Below are 20,648 nucleotides of genomic sequence, written 5' to 3'. Positions count from 1 at the left end.
AAAAATTCATTCTCTCTGTGCTATTGATTAACTCTGCTGAGTGCTCATCAACCAAATTGGGCTTGCAGCACTGGGCCATACGATAGCTTTGGGCCTATGATTCAGCAGGGCAAGATTAGGCAGTGATGAGGAGCTGGGAAGTCTGCCTCGGGTCCCTGCTCTGCTGGGGACACCTCGGGTGACACTGGGTGCGTCAAAGTCTTTCTCTGCCTCGGTTTCCACACTCACATGGGAGTGACGTAGGAGGCTCTTTTTGCAGACTGTCCTTTGCCCATGTAGGAATAGCTGTCTGCCCCAAACAGCTGTTTCCACAGCTGACGTAGAGGTACTTGATACAGTTTTGCTTTCAGCCAACAAGGGTCACGCATTTCCGAAAAGCTGGAACAAACTCCTGACATTTCTGCAATATGTTAATTTAGGTCTTTTAGCCAGGGAGGAGGGAAGTGAATACCAAAAACAAGAGCTAATTTTGTGGTTGTGCTGCCATCACCTGTTTTTATCTAATCCCCTCATAGTTAGTTCATACATCAAGTATACAAAAGGTCCGAGCTCAAACCTGCCTGACCCCTTGAGAGTGGGGAATTCGCCTGAGGTGTCCCGTTACCTCAATTAGTACTGGATTTTGGCACCCTTCCTACTGTCTTTCCAGTTTAATAAGTAACCCAGTGGCTTTAAGAAACCGAACAGAGAGTGTCTTGGTTTCTTTTGCATCCTGAGAACAGTGGAAGGCCGTGCTTTCATTTATACAAGGGAAGTAACTTTTCCTGTCATTTTAATAGATGATCTTGGAAAACCTGTTGAAGGTCACTGGTGAGAATTTGTCAGGAGTTTCTTTTCTAAATTGCGATCATGGTGTTTATCAGGGCTTAAGGAAGAAATCTTTTAAATACAATTGCAGATTGCAGTGTAACTCAGACTGTCAAGGACACTGGTGGGGGGATAGTAGAGTCTTTCAACAGCAAGATTTTGTCGTTGCTGCCGGAAAGGTGTATTTTTTTTTATATCCAGTGTAATTAACATGAGAGCTATCCCAGGGTAGAAATAACTCACTCTGTGACATAACTGAAATGTCTTGTCTGTGCTGTCTGGTTTTGTTTTTAACCTTGGGTGTAAAAGGAACCAAAAATCTTTAGCTGTAAAAGAGCACATCATCTGCAAAATATTATAAGCCATTTATGCACAAATGCCATCTAGCACTGTAGTTCCACTTACGCGTCGTTAAATGCACAGACCGCACTTATTTTGCCCCTAACTAGTAACAGTCTCCCTTAGAAACCCGGGGCACTGCAGACAGTGCTGGAAGAGGCATGAGAGGCACGAGAGCCAGTGCTCAAGCTCCGCGGAGAGGTGGTCTGCCTAGGGTGGCTTCATGTGGCAGCTGCACGGGAGCAGTGTCTGCAGGCTGGGCGTGGATGTGTTCGCCAGAGGGCTGCCCCAGCCCTCGGGTAGTGTGGGCACATCGCTCTTCCCATCTCCTGCTGCTGCTGCGTGGTGGGGTTCTGCAGATGCGAAGGCTTGGGCGGGCACGGCGTGGCAGCGGCATCTGGCTGCAGCGAGCTGGCCGGGTGCAGTCGCAGTCCTCTGTCTTCGAATCAAGTGTTTGGCTGCATCTTTTCAGCCCGCGGTGCTTGCTTCAGAGAGCGTTTGAAGGCCAGAGCTGAGCCTGCTTGGGTGCCTGGGTGGAGGCGGTGAGAGCTGGTTTGGGTTTAGGTCTCGGGTGCACCAAAGCTACCAGGCAGGTGCTGTGCTGGGCGGTGCAGCACTGACGTGAACGTGGCTAGCTGGGTCCTGCGGTGACCATCATGCCCTGCTGCTTTTGAGGTATCTTCAGATGGGGACAAAATTGACCAGAATAGCAAATAAACTGTTTTGAGAAGAAGAATTTTATGAAGGCCCTCCATGTAAGTGCTCCTATCCTGTAGGTAAGAGCCTCTGTAAGTCATTCCAGCTGAAGATTTGCCCCAGTGACTGCCCTTGCCAGACAAGCACTCATTCACAGTCAAAGGAGGTTTCTTCAACTTTGGGTAGATGCCAAGTTAAACTTCCACTCAGATTTCTTATATTTGCAGCCACTATTGATTACTTTTCTTATTATTTGATGTTGATACAGAGACGTACGGATCGAGCTATGTTTATATCAACCCCCAAAGAGGATTTTTCTTTAGGGACATCCATCACAGTTGCACGCAAACTATTCAGCTCTGGCACTCGTAGCTGCCATTAGCTGGGGCTTTCAAAGTTTCCACATGTTGCAGTTTGGTGTGGATCCTCCCAAAAAGCCCACAGTGTTCCCAGCAAACCAAGAAAGCAGTAGTGGTTTGTTAGATGTGCAGAAAAATGCATGCAAACAGCTCTGGAGAGTGTGGGACATGGCTGCACGTAAGCCTAATTGTTCGAGAGGATTTTATAAGTTGAATCCAAAGTATTCACCAGTTACTAACTTTATACGTGCAATAAAAATTCAGGGGGTAGGGAGGAACCCTTCCCCCCTCCCCCGATTTCCAGGAAATTTAATGTTAAAGCTTGTAAGGGAGAAAGAAGTTCTTAATGTGAGAAGTACTGGAGTCAGTTGCCATTCAGTTTTAATTATTTCTGATGTAACACTTTATTCAGCAACTGTTTCTATTGTTTTCTACTCAGTGGTTTTAAATCAGTGGTCTGCAGATTCCTGGGGTTCTTGGACAGCTTGGGATGCCTGTAAGTTAATCTAAGAAAAGCAGATCTGTTGTTAGCGCGTTGAAGTTTGTTGTCCAAGGGTCTGCTCCATCCTGGGAAAATATTTTGGGCGTGGACAAGACTCAAAGGTGGAAAATAACTGTTAAGTGAAAATGCTCGGAGAGGCCCTTTCCCTAGGGAGAAGCTTCTAATGAAACCTCTTGTTTCTGTTTGTGGTTATTATTTCCAATTTGTTAGACCTTGTCAATCTTTGTTAAATCTGAGTTGAAGGGGTGAGGGGTGAGATTGAGAACTTCCACGCTTTCTCCTTTCCCTCTCCCACCTCACCAAGCAGGTAGTTTCCCTTCTCCCCATTTCCATGTGTGCTTTAGGTGAACGGACTGATCAAGCTATCCAGAGTGTCAGAACAGGTAACTGTGTTCAGCTGTTCAGCATGCTTCTGTAGATAGCAGGATATTGTTATTAACCTTTTTCCTAGACAGGGCTGAATTCCATGAGGTCTTGGGGTTTTTTGAACAAGTATTTAGAGGGAGGGATGGGTTTGTGTTAGTTTCTCAAAAAAAGAGATAAATGCTACTGCCCTTCGTTTCACTCGTTTGTAGCTTTTTTTCTGGGCGGTTTACATTAAAGAGGTTTATAAATAACACTCTACTTTTTTGTAGTGTGTGAAGGCAGAGACCACATCAATGTGCAGTATGCAAGAGGCGGAGAGTTAAATGCTGTTAGCGGTTCGTTGTCTCGGACTCCCCTGTGAGAGCTGTCCTTTTCCTGCAGAGCAGAGGTCTCCCGAGCTATGGCAGGACAGAGGTGCAGGCGTCATGTGCCAGGGATGGGGACTGGCACCCAGTCACGTCTTGGGTGCAGACCTGTGCATAAGACCTGGGAAGAGCTGTGCCACAGCTTTCTTTCCGTCTGGCACCTTGGTTCGTGTGCCGGCTGGTGAGAGGGTTAATGGGGAGCCCTCCTTCCTCCAGCAGCACGCTCACTCAGCTGTAGGGCTTTGCTGTTGTCTCTTCTTCACTTTGGAAACGTTTGTCCGTAGGCGCTTGGCTGGCAAATTGCTTCCCTGGTGTCTAGGGCAGCTGCAAGACGGTGGCACAGAGCATGCCCGGGCAGAGCGACAGGAGAATCAAGTCTTCCACTGAGTGCAGGAATCTGGAAAGGTTTATGCATATGTCTAGGTATCTTCTGATCAAAAGGTTTGCAAACTGGTGGTACAAAGGAACTGTTATCTTATGGTGGAAAATAACAAGTATTTGCAGTAACCTGCAATCAGTTTGCATCAATCTCTTTGGGGGTATTGTGCTGTTGTGGTGATTTAGTAATGCGATAACTTCTGGCACTGCTGCAGAAAGGCAAACAATCCTCAAGATCAGCCTGCAACAATTCGGGTTTTTTTGCTCAGGCTTTGGTACCCCCTAGAACATCAGTCTTGGAAATGGGACTGCTAAGACTCCTTGAATCTTGTTTAATAAAATCATGTAGCAAGGGCATCACGATTATAAATCACACTTGGAAATTGGCCTGCAGAGTGCTTGCTGGGTCATGTGGTGTCATATGCCACCACTGTTCCCGGCTCCGTTTTAATTTCCGAAAAGAAGGCATATAGCAGCAGCTGGAGATAGAGGTGGAATTCATTTAGCTGCTTCGAGAAAGCCACTGCCAGCAAAAAACAGCAGCTCGACAGTCTTGGGTCGTGAGAGGGAAAAAGGATCCAAGTGACTGGAGATAAGGTAATGAAAAGGAAAAGAACCAAATGATTTGGCAGCGCGTGAAAGAGGTAAGGACGTGATAGAGAAAGGAGCAGGAGGAGCTGAAATGAAGAGCAGGAGTAAACAATGTAATTTAACTTATTCAAAAGGGACAGAATGCTTATTAAAGCTCTGAGAGATGATAAATTAGTGCTTTGCTGCTATTGTTGCTTCAGATAGAGCTGTCATATGGTAATACTGCAGCAACGAAGGCTGGAGTCTCGCAATTTTATAGAGGGAAAAGGAAAGTGGGATATATGGTTACATGATTGAAAGTTGGAGTTGATGAGGCAAAATGTTGTTGATGAAGGAGAGCATCCTTATAGGCACGTGCTGTTCCTTGGAAGCTGCCGTTATGTGCTGAAGAGGGACGGTTCCAAATGCGTACTCTGCTGCTGTGAAGACGTATCCTGCGCTGAGAGCTTTTACCTTAGTTGGAAGGTGCTGCCGAAGCCCGGCTCTGGCTTGTGAAACCGCTGTCTGAAACAGCCCCGGAGCCCTCACCTGGAAATGCTCGTTTGCTGCTGCTCCTGTGGCAGCACGTAGAGTGTCAGCAGATCGTCTGAGGCGCTTTGGTTGTGAAGTTTTCCCCTAAGGAATACTGGGCTGGGGGAGGGAGTCGCAAAATGATTCTTATCTTACATTACACGGAATCTCTTGCATTACTTACTGTGGCATATTGTTTCCTCCCACAGAGTTCTGCTCAATCGCTTTCAGGAAGAGGCTACTCCGTAAGTCATTTTACAGCTAATTCTTTCACTTCTGTTGATGTTGATTGCAGAGGTTTACACTACCTATTGCATATCCACTGACATGAAAGAAATGCGGAATGGAAAAAACAGGGTTAGAGTACAGGACGTCGTGCACCTGGCAGGGGACAGCCCTGACGTGGGAGAGCGCGTGAGGAGTCCGGGGGCTTCTTCAATTTAATTTTATGCTGATAGGGAGGAGGTTTTTGTTGTTTTGTAGTGGATTTCAACTGGATAGTCACCTCCTGAGAATTAAAAGACACGAGTGGGAAGAATTTTGAACACCAGTAGGGGATGCTTCCCTCCTCTCCTCCCTCCCTCGTGTAGGTTTTCGTTTGTGCGTTAAATAGAAGAATCAGAGACAAAATCACTCCATTTTAAGAAGAATTGTCACCCTCACCAGTGTGAGAAAAAAAAAGTCAATATTCTGTTGTTTACAAGCTCTGAGCTGCCTTGTTTTCAGAGGAGGGTGTCGCTGGTCTCTTCTTTGCAGGAGTGTCAGAGATACCAGTGTTCTAGGGCTGGTGTGGACGGGGCCAGGACACGTCTGCGTGTGTCTGCAATGTAACACGGAAGTTTGTTTGACCGTTTCTTTTCATATGTACCTTATTTGTATTTGCAATAATGACATTTCTTCATGTAGAGCTGATATAATTACTTGTTTATTTTGGGTATCTTTGCTGCTCAGCTGTCCAAAAAGGCAGGTACATAACACCTTATTGTGTATGGATTAACAAGGAAATAGGAGAGGGTGCGAGTGGCTTAGCAATGTCAACATGAAAATTCCTGGAATCGCATTGTATCTGACTCTCATAACGAATGTGTGGTGTGTACATATCTGATATGATGCCCTGGTTGTTCAGCCAGTAAGTCACGCATACCCTCATTGCTAGTACAAAGACTGGAGAGGAAGGCACATGCTAATCTTTCATGCAAATCTAACGAGAACGTCTTGGTCCAGCTAACAATTCCAGCCTACGCTTACTGACAACAACTGCTGTTTTCACAACCTCTGCCGTGATAAGGTTTTGCTTTCTAGGTGAGTAGTCCCAAACTGTTTCTTACCAAGAGCTGTAAGTGCTCGCTTTTCAGGACAAGGGTGGGTTTTGTATACTTCAGAAAGTTGATATGGAGACATGGGACACATTTTTTTGGTGATAATGACATGAATTATTTTCTCTGAGTAATTTTGCTGTGTGTTTAGAGTTGTATGATGGAACCTGTGAGCTCCTACCTAGCGCTGTGTGCAGAGAAAAAATTGCTAGGCAGTGCAGAATTTGTGGTCTGATTTCATAGTGACACTGTTTCATGCTATCATACTACTATCAGAAATTCGTAATAGAACACCGAGTACATTTTAATCATAAAGCCATTACAGAATAACATGACTTGAAAAGTCTTCAGGTTTTAATGAAATAATGTCAGATATTTTTAGACAGTAATGACACGTGTCTCCTAAGTATCCTCCTGTCTAAATCTTTCCAGCATCCCGGGTGAGTATCGTTGCCTGATTCATGGAGTGATGAGGGATGTTTGCTGTAGGACCAGTTGAGCGCTGCGTCCCCTACACATGAACAGCTGGATTCACCTCAGCTTCTAAAGGCAGATGCTGTATCTTCGATTTGTCTGTAAAATGCCATGCATGCCCATGGCACCACATAAATAATAATGAATCATCTTCACAGATTTTATGACTGAGGGCATGGTTTGGGAATTAAACAATTTCCCAGTGGCTGTAACATAAGTTGTGAAATCTTAATGGAAAAATGCCAAAGAATTCTTTTCAGAGTCTCAAGGCCAATAAATCATAGGACTGTTTTCCTCCATTGCTGGCTGTTAAGAAATTTGTGTCTCAGAGAAATGATTTTGAGAAAATTTCTAGCTGCTTCTCTGTGCATGTGTGGGGACCAAGTTCTTTTATTTAGCCAACCGTAACTTGGGTTTTTAACTGTAAGAGTTTTCTGCGTGCCAAGGCAGTATGTTGAGATGATGAGTACTGTGAGCTGGGGTTGCCTTTTCATATGGGTTGTCATTTTCCCTATTAAACTGCCTTCTGCCTCACCATGTACCAGCTGTTGAGGCTGACCATTTCCCTTAAGACTCTGAAGCTGCTCTAAATTGATTTAGCATAAGGCAGGGACTATCACTTCCAGCGCTGCCAGACCTTGCTGGCCCAAACCTGCCTTGGAAACTGATTCTCCCAGGTGGCAGAGAGATGTTCAAACCACTGGTTCAAGGCAACTGGCCCCAAACCAGGGGTTGTCCATAATATCTTGTAACAATTTTAATTTTCTCATGAAAGCAGCTGTATATGAAATGCTAAGTCGGTATTTTGGCTCTGCCCCTGTTTACGTCAAGTAGGTTGTTTGCCAGACATGGTGATAGCATGACAAACACTAGTGCTAGCAGGAGGCACGATGAGACACCGTTCTTGTATTGGGTGCTCCTCCTGATATCTGTCCACGGCTTGTGTTGTGGAAGGCTGTCACTTGCACAATGATGATATATATCATTACTTGGTGAACTCCTTGTACTGGGTTTCATAAGCAGCTGTTTAAATACCACAAACTATTTTGTGCGTCTTCGTTTTTAATTAGCTCGTTTCAAATCTGCACGCTTCACCATTCACTTGCTTCAGCCGTCCTTGCAGAGGTGTTTGCTTTCAGAAACACTTGTAGAAAGCGCACATTTTAAGGAAATGTGCATTTAGAAAAAGAGAACTTAAAACCTGTAGTAGTAATCTCGTATGAAAAATGTTAATCCAGAGTTCAGCTCCTCCAGCTGGGCCACAGGGGGAAGGCAAGCCAGGCCGGTCGGTGCAGTCAGAGCAGGCTAACCTTGCAAACCTTGGCAGATGGCTCCGATACAAGGTGCAGACTCTGGAGCTAGAGTTAAGAAGAAAACTAAATGCGAGTGTCTAAATAATAACTCCCGAGTGTTGAATATTTCAACAGCTTCACTGACTTCAGGCTTCCCATGGAGCCTTCAGTGTCTAAATAAGGACCATGCTTGAAATAACTCTGAAATTCTGGTCTCGTTCCAGTTACCAGATAACCTCTGGTTAACTTCAGCTGCACCTAGATTTAATTTCTACACTTGAAAATTGTAGCCTCATGAATGGCATTGACAGTGACTTGGCACATAGTTTCACAGTCTATCTGTAGAGATCGCAGAGAAATTTCTTATAAATCTGTTTCCCAAAATAATGTTTTGAATGGTGTTTACTTGGATAACTTGAGACATAATCTATGTCTGTACTGTTTCTGCAGGCTCCTTATCTCATCAGTAGCATGTGTTTCATATCCTTATCTTATTAAATGTATACTTCTGCTGTGCTGAGAAATAGAATGCTCATTTGTTTATGGAGGTTAATCTCTCATTCCCTTTATGACTTGATGGTTACATGTGTGATAAACTATAGCCATTTGTCACATTTCCTGCACACACAAATGAGATTAGTGATTTTAGTCAGAAAGGTCTGTCTGTCCTCTGAGCAGACAAAACAGATTGTCTGTTTGGTAACAGGATGAGAGGCCTCTCTACCTGAAAATGCACTGATTTGTTAAAAAACACGCAGAGAATTAGATGTTAGCTGCATGTTGAGGTTTCGGTACATCACTGATATATATCCACCGTGTGGACCATTTTTCAAATTTAATTCTGAGAGTTAAGTCAATTTAGGACCTAACATAGTTAGAAAGTAGTTACAATGAATATAAAATCAGTGCAGACGGTTTGTTATTAAGGTCTAAAAAGTTGCAATTTTTTATAAGGTTGAGCACATGATATAGACAAACCCAAGCCACGGTTGAACTTGATTCAGTTTTGTAGAGAGCACGGAAAAGGATAGAACTGGGAATATGTGGTAGCTTAAAAAAATAAACAGAAAAACTCTTCCAATAAATTATGTAGTTTATTTATAGAGCATCTGTGCAGCTGTTCCTCTTCTGAAGTGGAAGGGGCTAAAATGTGGGAGTGAATAAAAGAATAAACTTGAAAGCATATGGCAAGTGGACAGCCAGTGAACCAGCCTGTCTGAGTGTACCTTGGAACAAAAGTACAGGAGGGTGGGATGTCTTTGTTTGGTTTTATTTGTTCTTGGAAGATTTTTTTTTTTTTTTTTTTTTTTTTTTTTTTTTGATAAAAACAGTAACATACACTTGGCAACAGCGGCACTGATTTTTATTCTGAGCTTCTGTAAAATATCGAAGTATTTGCAGCCTAGTCAAATCCCTGGCAGCTCATCAAATTCTGTTGATTTTACATCTTCCTTGTTGAGTGCTGGAAACCAGCATCGCAGATAACTCAGATTGCAGCTCATGGATAGAAAGAAAAGTGCAAAACACCATAAGGCTTGCAGAGACACTTGGATCATCCAGAGTCAACTCAGTGCTATCTGCAACCTTCTTGCCTTCTGCTTGGTGATGTAGCCTGAGAGTGGTTCTATCGTCACCCAGCTGAAGCTGGAACCCGAGCTGGCACAGGCAAGCACTGTGTAGGCTTTGGGCACCCGAAGCCCTACTGCACTGTCTGCCTGTACCCCAGTCTGCCCTTCCTGACTGTTTCTCTCAAATTGTATTGTTGGTTTTTGGAACTGGCTTTCTAGTTGCTAGTGGTGATCTTTGCAGACTTCCAGGACTCCTCTCCTGTGCTGTGCGCTTGATGTTGCTGTACAGTGGGCTGTCGCCCAAGACAGCTGCCCATGACCAGCTTACCCCACTCAGATCTTTTTCATTCGTACCTGTGAGCGCGCTTGCTGGGGCAGCGAGTACTGAGCTGTAATTCACCTGATTTACAGCATGGAGATAGTGTCCAGTGCAACAAGCTCGGAGGGAAGGAGGACAGATACGAATGACTGCAAAGCGCTGGGTAATGATTAGTCTAGGAACTGTTGACTCTTTGCAGGTTTCTATAGCCTTGTATACCCTGTGAAGCTCTCTTCGTGGCCTGTTTCGGTTTTGTGCCAGCTCAATGCAGTTCTGTGAAACCCTAAAACAGATGGTCCCTGCTAAGGAGGCTGTTCCCACGCCAGAAATCCTCGGTGCGTGCACAGGCAGGTTCCCTGTTGCAGTGTAATGGTTACAGAAGCTTGCTGAAGATCGCGCCAGCAGTGTTCCCCTGATCCGCTCTGTGCTTCAAGAATGCTCCTGTGCTCTTAGGCTGGGGACCAGATTGTCGGGCTTGGAAAAGCACCTTCAACAGCGTCTTTTCGGTACAGACCTTAAGTCAGTACCACTTCCTACATGGAGCATGGTCCAAGACCCCATGTGATGATTGTATACCTTGCCATCTTCGAGATTGCCATGGAGAAACTGGTGTCCTGAGAAGGGTAAATTTCTACATGAAGATCGACAAAATTATTGCTATGAAGCACATCATAGTTCTGGTTGGGAATTCTTGTGTGTGTTTCAGCTCATGGGTGTGGAAGCCCGCTCGGTGACCAAAGGCAAACTTGGGCTGTAACTAATGGGGTTTCTCCCCTCGCTGATCTGTCATACGCTAATGAAAAATCTCTCTTCTGTAGGTAGGTAACATTTCTTAGCTGGACTGGAAAAGTTATTGTATTTTAGGACCTCTGATGAATTAGCATTTTTCTTTGCTGAAAATCAATATCGGAAACAAGACTCCTGTTAGGAATCTGAAACTCCTTGAGCTGGAGCCAAAGTTAAATGATGAAAGTGAATTTAATATGTATTTCCTACAACAGTGTGCCTGTGGGCTGGCAACATGAGCAAGACCTTCTGGACAAGATTTATGAATAGGGGAGTAATAATTCCAGAATAAGTATCAATCTCATTTTGCCATGATGCCAAGTATAAAAGAGGGACTGTAATTGTCTTTTTCTTCTGGACAAGAAAAATAATGGCAGATAGGTCCCCTTCAGGTGGAGCAATACTCTGTCTTCTTTGAAGACAGGTAGTTAGAAGGAGGAAAGAAAAAGGGACTATAATAAAGTGATTTGGCCTGTTAGAGCAATGACAGCACAAAGGATTAAAACAAAATAGAAAAGTAGTAATATGTAATAGAAACATAAAGAATTTTGAAAGGTGTTCTCCCTCTAAGGCAGCAGGAATTCTGGAGAGCCAGGAATATAATGGTGGGTGTCAATCCAAAGCATTTAACTTCTGCTGTTTTTTTCCTAAGTAGCCTCACTTTACAAGAGCTGTCCCCGTGTTTGAATTCACCTAGGCAAGCTGAGCTTACTGAATGAATAAAGGGTTTGTTTGCTCTGAGTGCTGTGCAAGATAGAGCCAGGTTGCTGTAAGCCGGCCGAGGAGCTGGCCCCTTGACTCCAGAGGCTGTCCCATAACCCATGAGCTCCGATGCTGTTGAGTAATTAGTACATATATTATTCTAGATCCGTGGGAGCTCTTGAGGGTTTTTGAAATGTCCCATGAAAAGCATAAGCAGAAGTACAAACAAAAATAAACTACATACTTCAGCTTTACAAATACTGAAGTCCATGAACTTCCTTACAACACATTTTCCTTTAGAAGTTCCCTTTTCTGAAAGTCTGTTTCTTCTTAGATGACCTCTGCTTTTAATTAAGATGAAAAGTCCCATAAATTTTCAGTCATCTCCACACCCGTACGTAAGCACAAAAGGCCTTCTCTGGCGGAGTTTCAGTCTGCCTGAACCGGTGGCCTTGGCAGCGGGGCTGCTTGGAGGCTCCCGGCGCAGCTGTGCTGGCAGCGGTGCCCCTCTGTGCCCCTCTGTGCCCCTTTGTGCCCGCGGCTGGGGCGGGACGGGGTGACAGCGATTTCCACAGACCCCCAGCTGCAGGGGGAGTGCAGCCAGCTGCCGCCACGAGCCCTCCCAAGCCCCTGGAGGGAAGGGGCATATGACTTCTGTGAGATTTTTGCCCACGTTTTTAACCTCCCCTGCCGTTGCCCTCGGCTCAGGGCGGTGGGGGGGGAACAGATCTCTAATCTGACTAGAAAGACACTATTGTTGTACAGATGCATCCCCTGAAATTCCCAGTGCTCCGTGGCTTTTGGGGTAGGATAACCTTGCTGTCACTGGCCTTGCACGCTAAAATGAAGGGTTGTCCTAAATCCATCTTGAATTCACCAGCCTGGAAAGGATTACATCCTGCTGAAGAGGAAAGGCAAAGGATTTTGAGAATATCTGGTCTTTATTTCTGGGCCTTTTTGATTAAGACTGTCCTGAGGCAGTTGTGTCATATATGTGCTGGAGCTTTCTTTGTGTGGGCGAGGTATTTGCTTGTCTGTCTCGGCTATTTTCACATTGTTATTTGCTTTCCTGGCTCTCTTTCCTTACAATCCATTACCTTGCTTTAACTTTCTTTCCTTTCCCTTTACCAAAACCAACAAAAAGATGATTAAAAGAGACAGTTGATTAGAATCAGGGCTGCTCACCTGATGAGCACAGTGAACGGGGGTTAAGTGTTGGGCCTCTTGGGGGATTTGCTTTTGATTTTTCTGTAATTCTCTAATAGTCTGATGCAGTGAGAATGGGTAGTGCTAGGATTTTGTAACTAGAGAAGGGGTTAAAACAGCCCATTTCTGAGGGCTGCCAGAGCGCGCCGGTGTTTGTTGTGCTGGGTGCTGCGGTAGATTCCTCAGAGGAAATTCACGGGGGGGGGACAGGGGTTCACGCTCTCTTGTTTTATCTCATATCTCGATATGCCCTTGCAGAAACCTGCACCCAAAACCACGGAGTGTAAGGGGAACAGCAGAGGAAATAACAGTGCTGCTAACTCAAAATGCTATTGTAGAAATAAAAGAACAACAACATGTTTTGTTGGCCTTAATAGTAGGTGAACGAGAGAACAAGGAAAAGGGATCGAGTGCATCAGCTTTGTGGGTGTTATGGGCATTAGAGAACTCCGTCCATCATCTTAAAGCATTATAAGATTTAATGTATTTAATTGTGCAGCTCAGTGGAATACCCTGTTGTACTTACATTCGAGGACTGATTGCTGCTGATCAGTCCCAAAATGGTTTTCCCTGTGTAAAACTGCAGTGAAATAAACTAATCAAGAGAGGGCAAGTTATTTGGGTTGGTGATAAAACCAGTCACTGCACATCCAGAGTGTAAGGAAGGTTTCCTGTAGTTCGCTGGTCTTTACTCCATTTCATCACTTGCATTTTTTCCCTTGTCTCCTTTGTTTTTTTGTTTTCTTGTTTTCTTTAACTGGGATATATTATTAAAGGCTAGAGAGAGATGTTCAGTTTCTTCCCTGTCCTAACAGAAGACAAAGATGCAACTTCAATTTAACAAAAGAACAGATGCAATCTGAAGTCAGATCTCACACCAAAGAAAGCTTTTGGTACCATGCTAAAGGTGTGGTGGCTCTGCTGCGAAAACTGCAAATTGGGGGGGAAATCTGCTGTGGGCTGAGGTTTCTCTCATTCTCGCTTCGTGTTTCAGCCCGGCTGCAATATAGCTGGCTGCCAAAATTGAGATATGCTGGGGCATGTGGTTGTACCTGCAGTGGAGAGGCAGCACTCCCTCATTCCCGAGGGGTGAGAGACAAGAGGAGCAGCACCATGCTTACTTCTGGAAGAAGGGGGTTCAGGGAGGAGCCCAGTGTTCATGGGCTGTGTTTCGAGGAATGGTCAAGCTCCTGCTGCAAGAGTAAAATTGTTGCTGAAGAGAGTGGATTTCTCATCTGCAGCGCTTGCTTTGCTGGGAGAGGAGCATGCAGATGGAAACCCTGGTCAGCCGTGTGAAACGTTTCCTACGCAGGGTCAGTGTTTTCACTTCCCGCCTGAGCGTCTCAGCATCACAGTTCCTTGGGGTCGACTCCAGCCCCAGTCGCCATGACTTGCTGGTGACGTTTTAGAAAGGTGTCCTTTCTCCTTTTCCTAGCAAATAAATAAATGAAACTGACTCCTCCTTATGTGATGCAAAAGGACCAACTGCAATTCTGGAAAGCCAGGGAATGCAAGGGAAGGGCAGAAGTGTAGAAGAACCCATTGTGGTAACTTGTGTGTGAGATACAGATCACGCAGGGGTGGGAGACCATTGCAATACCATTTGGCAACTGGTAGGGCTGAGTACTTTGTGCGTTTTCCTCGGCTCTTTGTCTTATTAAATGGCTTTAGGAAGGCAGTGGTGTAATTCTGAAATTCAGGCATTGCCATACCCAAAAGTTGGTCTTGTTTTCAAACCCATTGATCAGTGAGACTGATTTCATGGAGAAATTTTTAACTTCCAGTTCAGAATACCCAGTGTTTCAGCTTAGTTTTCAAGTGATTGCAGCTGTTCTCTCGTTTTTCAGCTCCTCACAGGTCAGGAACTCAAAGGCATTAAGGTTGAGTAAAACAACTGTTCTTTGCTGAGCTCTGCTTTGTTTTTGTGGGAATTGTCTGCTTCTGTAGCACCTTTGGTTTCATTACTTTTTTAAAAAAGTTTGGTTTATTAATGTGCTTTTGGGACAGATACAACCACCAAAGCTGCTTTTTAATTAGCCCTGTGGTCCATCCGGTGTGTATGTGCTAACGTCTTGGCTGTACAATGCACTTCCAATGAAAGAGAACAGTCTGCCATGGAGTCTTGTAACCTTGGGGTCAGTTTTGAGCTCAAAATTGCGTTTGATTATGGCGTTGGTATGTGTCTGAAAAAAATAATTAAAAAATCCAGCAAGCACTAGTGGTCCTTACGTGATGCTGCTGAGTTACACACTCAAATGGTATCCCATCTAGATTTTAATGGAGTAAACTGCTTTATTTATAGATTCTTTCCAAATGCATTACTGTGCTACTGGTTGTGAATATTCAGAGTTTTGCAACCAGAATGATGGAAAATTGGCATACCGTTACATCATTGTGGACACGTCTGCAGTGGTTTCTACAGTAATGTAGCCTTTTCATACCTTTACTGTCTGCATTTCCTCTCTGTGCTGTGTGATGGATACGACTTTGTGTGCTTGAACACTTACAGCCTAGATCTGTAGTATCCTGAGGAATCTTCTTGTCTGATCAATTCACCACATGTGTTCTCTAGAAAGCCTCCTGACATTGGCGACTTTGAGAAATGTGTTAGGACTGTGTAGATGCCAGGTGTTTGCAAACTGCAGTTCAGTTTTTCAGACTGGTACTTTGGTATCGGTAAGCAGAAAGAAGTTTGGGGTTTGATTCAGAAGCTATCGGGTGTAGTTCTCAGGTTTTCTGGACATGGTCATACTGGATGTCAGAATGGTTCATGCTGACCTTGAAATCAGCTCATCAAAGCAGGACGATTTTTGGACTTTCTGTAGCAGTTAGAGTGCTGTAGATGAGGAATGGTACAGACTGCATCAGGTGTGCTTTTAACTCATACAACATCATACTCAGACCATCTGGTAATTACAACAGGAAAAAATTGTTACATTGAGGTGGGTAAAACATGTACCTATTTTAATAGGTTGGTGAAACTCTGCCGCAGTCATCTGGAGTGGTTAACTGCTTTATTTTGCCTTGTATCACACACACTCTACAAATAGCTAGAGCTGAGCAAGTAAAAACTGAACTGTTATCTGTGGGGTTTCACCCTACCCTCAATTGCAGAATGGGGTTTAATATTACTTTTCTTCATAATTAGTCTTGGTGAACTGGTTTCCATATATCATCAGATCATTGTGACAACTATTAAAACTCCAAAAGTGATGTCTTGTTGTGTGACCAAAGGCACGCGCCCTTCTTTCTACCACCTAGTTAAGGACACCAAACAGCATCAGTGGGAGAAATTTCTTACTGACTTCACTGGGTGAGGACTAGGACCTTCAGGCTCTGAGCAGTAGAGGCACGAACAGCTGAGAAGCTAAGCTTAATGGGATACTTGCAATGAATCAAAGATTCAAAATTTGTTCTCAAAATCACTTGTTTAAAAGGCTGTTCTTTCTAAGTGTTCTTCATAGCAAAATAAAAGCAGATGTTGACACAAGCATGATTGTAAGGGTCGTGATCAAAGTTAGATCAAACCTCCTCTTCCAGTTCACAGAACACATTTTCCCCACTGTATTCACATTGCTCTTCCAAAGTGGTGTAATAGCATCTAGGGCAAGTAGCACACTGGTTTAAGAGAAAAAGAGCTTGAAGCGTGAAGATGAGGATATCACAGTGAAGATGCCCAAGGCCACTAACTGCTGCGTAGCTGGCAGGCATCAAGTTGTAACCGGTGGAGGGTGGTCACAGACTTCTTCTAAGCATCTTTCCCTCCCCCTGAGGACTTTCTGTTCTCTGAAGAGCCCTAATTCGATTCGGTTCTAGAGAGCCAGGTAAGAGGGCGAGAGAGGGTGATAATGGTTCCTTGAAAACAAGAGCCAGTAATACATGCCGCGTGCCGACCTAGACAGCCCATGTAGCTGCAGCCAGTTTCCTGCTGAAGATTCATTTCTAGGAGATTGTGAGAGCACTCGAACAGGAAGCTGCAGCTTCACCAAACGGTTTCGGTATCGGTGTGTTATCTGTGGTCATTCCCCTCTACAGCTTGCGGCTAGCTTCTGGTTAGCAGAGAAAGACACTTTGAGCTGAGCTGGCATCAGTTCCCACCTACTTAATCAGTTAAGTTGTGAGCCGTGTGGTTAGCTCGAGTCCCCTGGTTGTCTTGTGGATTGCCAGTGACAGGAAGGTGGAGATGCATTGAGTGGTTCAGACAGGAATAGCTTGGTTATCTGATGGTCACCCCAGAGACTGATAAAATTATGTGAGCTCTTTTCTGAGAAGACATCAAAAAAGCAGAAACTGTTGTCTCTAACCACCTGAAAAGTTTACAACGTCAAGGGAAATTTTGCTTATCTTAAAAGCCTCAAAACTGTTAACCCGTCTCCACCGCTGTAGACCACAGCAGTGCCTTAGAGTCTCGGTGCACGGACTGAAGCTAGCAGACCATTGCGTGCAAAGCTGTAAAATCTTATTGAGAAAACGTTACAGCTCAGATCTTCCAAAATTACTTTGGCACTTCAAACTCAGAGGTGAACAACTGGAATCATGTGAGAGGAACCAGTCTTTTTTGAGGGAGCATGCTCCATATTTTCAGAAGACTCAGCCTCTTTGAGGCTCTCACTTGTCAGGAGTTTGGACATGCAAAGTGATGAGTCACTTTTAAAGCACAGCCTGCTTGATGAGCCAGGACTAATCTGAAGCTGAAATGATGGTGGCTGTGACATGAGCTTGCAAAGGTTAAAACAGAGAAGGTGGTCATAGCCTTGCGTCCACTTAGGGCACGTGGTTTGTTTTTGCCATATATTCACCGAGCAGACCTCAGGAGCTGAGAGAAACCTTGAGCAAATGAGGTTTTAAATTAGTACTGTTAAAGAGGCCTTGGGCAGGTTGCTCTGAGCCTCGGTGCCTGAGTTTCTGTAGCTTTAAAATGGAGTGGTGGTACTGGACTCCTTTCTGCACTGAGATGTGCAGATGGAGAGTGTTTTACCGAGTATTTGCTAAAATTTGTGAGGTAGTTCTGAACAGAAAGTCTGTCTAATTTTTGTGTCTTGTACCTAGAGTATAAGGAGCTCTGTGCTGCTTGTCCCGTGTCCCTGCCTGGCAGTCCCTCTCCTCACACCAGGCCCCGCAGCTCTCCCGTCCCCAGGCCGTGGTGGCAGGTGCCCGTCGTGGCACCGGCTGATGTCCTGCGGATGCTGCCGAGCAGGCGTGGGGAAGGCCCTGCTGCTGGGATGTCTTGCACCCACGGGGGAGAGGCTCCCACGCCGGTCCAGAGCCCTCGCACCCGTCGGGGCCATCACGCTGGGGAATGAAAGCAGAGGTGGGCTTGGCGGCAGGGCTCCAGCCGCGCAGCCTCGCCCCGTACCCGCACGTCGTCAAAACTTCGTGCAGAATTTGCGCAACCTGAGGTGTGATTTGTAGCTGTAACAGTCACTGTGGTGAAATCCTGCTTGTCCGCTGGTTTGTTCAGGTTTGGAAATAAAGCCGGTGTGTTTGTAAGGGCATGTGTCTGTACGGCAGGCGGGTAAGGTGCTTCTGTCTGCTTGCGCTGCTTGGCTCAGCCTCTGTCAGCGACAGCCATAACAATCAGCGCATTCTGACTCAAAGCTATTTCCTTTCCCGGTGCAGATTATGTCTGGTATGCAGAACGTGTTAATTTAACAAAGCAGTTCTTTTGATACAGCTTTAATTTTTTAACAACAGCTCGGAGGCAATGATGTACAGATTATATAGTGTCAGTTTCCCAATTAAAGTTTTACAGGAAAGTACTCTGGTTTTGCTTTAAGCCTGTGTTGAATTCTTCCTTCTGGCACTTGTGCAAATGGAAACTGTGCTATTGCAAAGCATCCATTTGAAACCTTGAAATATTTATTGAGGCTGCATTGAATACCGAGGCAGGAATCTTCCTGTAGGCTTGTTGATGTCTGTCATACGCATATATTTTGTAATTAAAGGTCTGGAAGCTTGTGTGCATGCATGTGTGGTTGGTTTCTTGTGTTTTATTTTTTTGCAGGTTTTGTTGTTGTTACGCTGTTTTTCCTGAGAAATGTGTTTAACGCATCCCTTTCAAGAGTTCCTATGAAATCTTATCCAAGGCAAGACCATGTCTTTGATGTATAGCGTAATAAATATGAGCCTCCCACTAATTGTTGTGCAGAATACCAAGGAGGCGGCTAAACTGCCGCCCTGCCCAGAATGTCAGACCTTGTGAAGATCAGTCCTGCGGCATAACCTGTCTGCTTGGAGGATGTGGGATGGAGAGCACCTGAAGGGACTAGAAGAAAATATTTCATTCTTAAAACACGACCCACAGACTGCACATTTATTTTTTTTTTTCCTTTTTCTCTCTTTCCCCTTCTTCTTCCCAGCCCTTTGTCTTGAGTAATATCAGGTCAGTGACTTCTCCTGTTTGTATCACCTAGAAGCAACAGGGATTGACTATATCCAAAATTGTCTTCTGGTCTAGGAAAGCCTGCGACCCAGAGAGTGCTCCACGGGATGCGATGGTGTGGAGCGTAAGCTGAAACTCAGAGGGCAAAGCAACGTAGCACTGGCATTAGGCAGGACTAGGAGTCATCAGCTCCAGTGACAGCAGAGCATGCCGCTGTGAAGCTGCAGAACCAAATGCCTGATAGCATCTCCCTTGTGCCCTGGTCTCGGGTGTCCTGGTGGCACTCTCAAGGTGTGAACCACTGCTCCATCCGACCAGAGACGTGTCCCGGCTCAGAAGAGTCTCACCCACCTGGAAATTGTGTGGTGACTAGAGGACCTGGTGTATCAGATACATAATTTCAGTGAACATGCAGCCTGCAATAGCATTAGTTATTGCCAAGATTTGCAAAGAAGCATGGTAGTGTGAAGATCTCTGCAACTGCGTTTAAATCTAGCTGTTAGTGGGGAAAGTACAGCTGCTTTCCCTGGAGAGCGACCACGATCTCTGAACCTGCGACGACCCAGCAGGCTGGGGCTGGGGCAGGCAGCGTCTCCGCCTTCGGAGTCTGAAATATTCTCTGCTGCCAAAGTGCCAAGGAAGCCACCTGGCCCACTTTGAAACCAAATGCTGCAGTCTCATGTGTTGATCACTATCCTTGTTTTCTTTCTTTTTCTGTTTCCAGCCAGTCTCTTTGGATGAGTCCTACTGCTAGATAATTATGACTTTCATATCTACATCTTTTTCTCAAGCTTGGCTGCATTATTTTTGGGCAGCTATTTAAGACTTCTATTGTTTTTGTAAAACATATTGTGTCCTTATTTGCATATTTGCATATCAGAACAAACAAACAATGATATTTCTCGCAGTAGACCATTCTTCAAATATTTTTCTTAACAAGCAGAACTTTTTCAGGTATGCCAGAATCACCTTCATTATATGAATCCTATATATAGATCCTGTTTAGAATATTGGAAGGGAGGGAATTAAAGGGGCTGTTTCCACAAACACTTATCTGGTGCCATGTGAGAAGGTAGGGTAAGAATTGGTTAATATTTCAAGGAAATTACAATAGTTCCCTAGAAGAAAGGCCTGTCCTTCTGTCTTCTCAGTATTTCTTCTTAAATTCTCTGTGTTATTTCCTTCATCAGACACTGGAACAGAGACTGAGGACCTAAGCAGACAGCCTGGGGAGCTGGGCTAGGTCTGTATGATGAGGGGCACCGTACAGAACCCCTTAGTAGACACTAACCAAGACAAACACACAAATACCTCATGTTGCTGCAGGATGATGGGCTTTCGATACATATATGGAAAAGAATAAGCATTTATGTGGGAAATAAAAGCCAAGGCATCCATTATCAAAACCAAAATAAATTGATTCTGCAGCACTGTTTTATTTCAGTGACTTTATTTGCATAATAGCTAATGATTGAAGTAAAGTTAATCATTTTATCTGAAAGATGTTAGCACAAACTGATAATTAGTCTCTGCATCGCTGATGGGCTTCACTGTGGTTGGTGCAGAGATCACAAGTGGTGTGGGCAGCATAGCCTGTCAGGCCCCACTTCATCCAGAAACTCCGTAGGTTTTAAAGCATCCCGGGGGAAGAGAGGAACAGCAAACCGAGCTGGGGGCTTTGGAAAGTGTT

General features: G+C 44.7%; 1 protein-coding gene across 21 annotated transcripts in view; it reads left to right on the top strand.

The window, feature by feature from the left end:
- Positions 1 to 20,648, top strand: part of FBRSL1 (fibrosin like 1) — a 555,762-nt gene that overhangs the window by 255,040 nt on the left and 280,074 nt on the right. For 19 of the 21 annotated variants that reach the window (XM_075434576.1, XM_075434584.1, XM_075434571.1 and 16 more), the window contains one exon: positions 5,123 to 5,158. The exons of the other annotated variants lie outside the window; for them this stretch is intronic. In XM_075434576.1, the coding sequence (XP_075290691.1) occupies positions 5,123 to 5,158 (36 nt within the window). The remainder of the gene's footprint in view (positions 1 to 5,122; positions 5,159 to 20,648) is intronic. 21 annotated transcript variants of the gene reach the window in all.

Source organism: Opisthocomus hoazin, chromosome 13 (assembly GCF_030867145.1).
Source record: "Opisthocomus hoazin isolate bOpiHoa1 chromosome 13, bOpiHoa1.hap1, whole genome shotgun sequence".
NCBI classification, from domain to species: Eukaryota; Metazoa; Chordata; class Aves; order Opisthocomiformes; family Opisthocomidae; genus Opisthocomus; species Opisthocomus hoazin.
The sequence above is the reverse complement of the archived record's forward strand: the minus strand, read 5'-3'. Positions and strand labels throughout refer to the sequence as shown.